Source organism: Sinocyclocheilus rhinocerous, unplaced genomic scaffold (assembly GCF_001515625.1).
Source record: "Sinocyclocheilus rhinocerous isolate Xijiao unplaced genomic scaffold, SAMN03320098_v1.1 scaffold509, whole genome shotgun sequence".
In the NCBI taxonomy this organism is placed as follows: Eukaryota; Metazoa; Chordata; class Actinopteri; order Cypriniformes; family Cyprinidae; genus Sinocyclocheilus; species Sinocyclocheilus rhinocerous.
In genome coordinates this window covers 1,049,397-1,051,681 of record NW_015652428.1, presented here as the reverse complement: position 1 = coordinate 1,051,681, position 2,285 = coordinate 1,049,397, and the positions used below count along the sequence as shown (strand labels likewise).

The window sequence follows — 2,285 nt, the reverse complement described above, 5'->3', positions numbered from 1 at the left end:
AAATGAATATAAGAAAATAATAATAATAATAAAAATAATAAGAAAAAAATATTGTATAATATTATATTTTACAAAACATATATATATATATATGAAATTTTATATTCTAAACAATTTATACATAATTTTAAATATACTATATTTTATTGTTAGGCTATATATAATCTCCTTTCTCATTATATTAATATCATTATAATATCATTATATTATATGATCAATAATATATTATAACAATATTTTATAATATACTGTACATTACGCTGTAACTTTTTTAAAACAGTATTTACTTTGGAAACACTCTGAAATAAGTAAAAAACACCTAAAATAAGAATGAAGATTAATTTCACTGAACTGCCTGTTTTGATCCCTACATGTTAAATATATTAAGTATTTGTCCCAAAACGCTCTGTACTATAATAGCTCATCAAAACAAACTGTGTATACTTAATAAAAGTCGTGTTGCTCATCTGATAGGGTGGCACGAGGCATCAGCTGAGCTGAGAGGAGGATGCTGCTGCTGCCACTCTGCTAGTCGCACACACTTCAGACGTCAACACACCGAAAGAGGGTAGATTTACTCATTTAATCCATTGAATATGGCATAGATATGACAAGTATAGTGTTCCAACATGTTTTTAGCTGTTTTGGGATGTCTCTGGATGCTTATTTCGTCGGTTTGTCGTCGATTTTAGCACAACGGCGCCGCGAGCGCAAAGCTAACTCTGAAACTGATAGGCGGAGAAGTTCAACAGCTAAACTGTATTTACTGTAAAAAACAAACAAACAAAAAAAAGCAATATCTGCATGTATATGCGCTCAGTTTAATTTTCTGTACATAAAAATTGTATTGATAGGCTTAAAGTGAATTGTTTTGATATGTTTAGGTAGTGAGTTTATTGGAGAATGGCGTTTGTGAAGAGCGGATGGCTGGTCAGCCTGATGAATACCAAAACACTCCCAATACAAACAAGTGTCATTTGACACTTTCAGGGTTCCCTTCTTGCACTTTCCATAATGTCTCCAGATCTCATTCTTTGTATGTGTTCATAAGATTACACCCAACTAGATTAGGGATGCACGATAATATCAGAGCGTTATCGGAATCGGCCGATAAATGCTGAAAATGTAAACATCGGCATCAGCCAATTTTAATTTCCCGATAATTGTTTGCATTTGCCGATAATCATTTGCATTTGCCGATAAATTATGCCGATATGCCTTGCCGATATGACGAATAACTCACATGTGCCCAGAGTGTGATAGAGGTAAGATCTCGTCAGCAGTGTGTTCATTCTGTAAGCAAACTTTTGCTTGAATGATGATTAGTTTCGTCGGTTTGTCGTCGATTTTAGCACAACGGCGCCGCGAGCGCAAAGCTAACTCTGAAACTGATAGGCGGAGAAGTTCAACAGCTAAACTGTATTTACTGTAAAAAACAAACAAACAAAAAAAAGCAATATCTGCATGTATATGCGCTCAGTTTAATTTTCTGTACATAAAAATTGTATTGATAGGCTTAAAGTGAATTGTTTTGATATGTTTAGGAGGTAGTGAGTTTATTGGAGAATGGCGTTTGTGAAGAGCGGATGGCTGCACAGACAAAGTGAGTGTTTATTACTCCATATTTATGACCTTAAAATCCTTCGTTTTAGTTATTTTGGGCTTTTCGATGTCGATTTTAAGCATTTTATGGCGATTTTCTAATTCACATGAAAGTTTAAACAGCACTTTTATCATTTAAAGCCTCTGAAATATACATCAAGTATGCGAAATATTTAGCTTGGAGGTTGAATTGAAAAGCTTTTCAGTTTTGCTTTGTTTTCATTCATTACAGCAGACACTGTCCTTTCATCTACTTGTTAAGTTATCTTGTCATGATTTTTTAAACGGAAGTTGAAATTCAGCTGAACTTTGTGTCTCAAAACCTAATGAGCTGACTATCTGGCTGTATAGTGTTTTAAAGCTCTTTTTAGATGATGACTTCATTTTTTCTGTTTGCTTAAACTTGTTTAAACTATAGAGGTCAGATTACTGTACATTTACAAGCTATTTTATTTTATTTTTTTAGAATTGAATTTATAATACATTTGTAATATGAAGAATATAAATAAAGTTGATACATTTTATAATGCAATTATTTTATAATATAATTTTTATTATTTTAATTATAAAAAAGTAATTAAAGCATGGCTGATATTAAACTTTGTATAAATAAATTACTATTAAAATAATTATATATTATAATTTTAATACATTTCTTATATATATATATATATATATATATA

The 2,285-nt window shown here is 30.9% G+C and overlaps 1 protein-coding gene across 3 annotated transcripts in view; it reads left to right on the top strand.

Annotated features, from left to right (window-relative positions):
- LOC107715113 (pleckstrin homology domain-containing family B member 2-like) overlaps positions 1 to 2,285 on the top strand; it is an 11,909-nt gene that overhangs the window by 2,981 nt on the left and 6,643 nt on the right. For 2 of the 3 annotated variants that reach the window (XM_016521180.1, XM_016521179.1), the window contains exon 2: positions 1,548 to 1,603. In XM_016521180.1, the coding sequence (XP_016376666.1) occupies positions 1,567 to 1,603 (37 nt within the window). In that variant the 5' untranslated portion in view covers positions 1,548 to 1,566. Of the gene's footprint in view, positions 1 to 479; positions 569 to 1,547; positions 1,604 to 2,285 lie in introns of those variants that run through there. The other variant, XM_016521178.1, reaches the window with a different exon arrangement.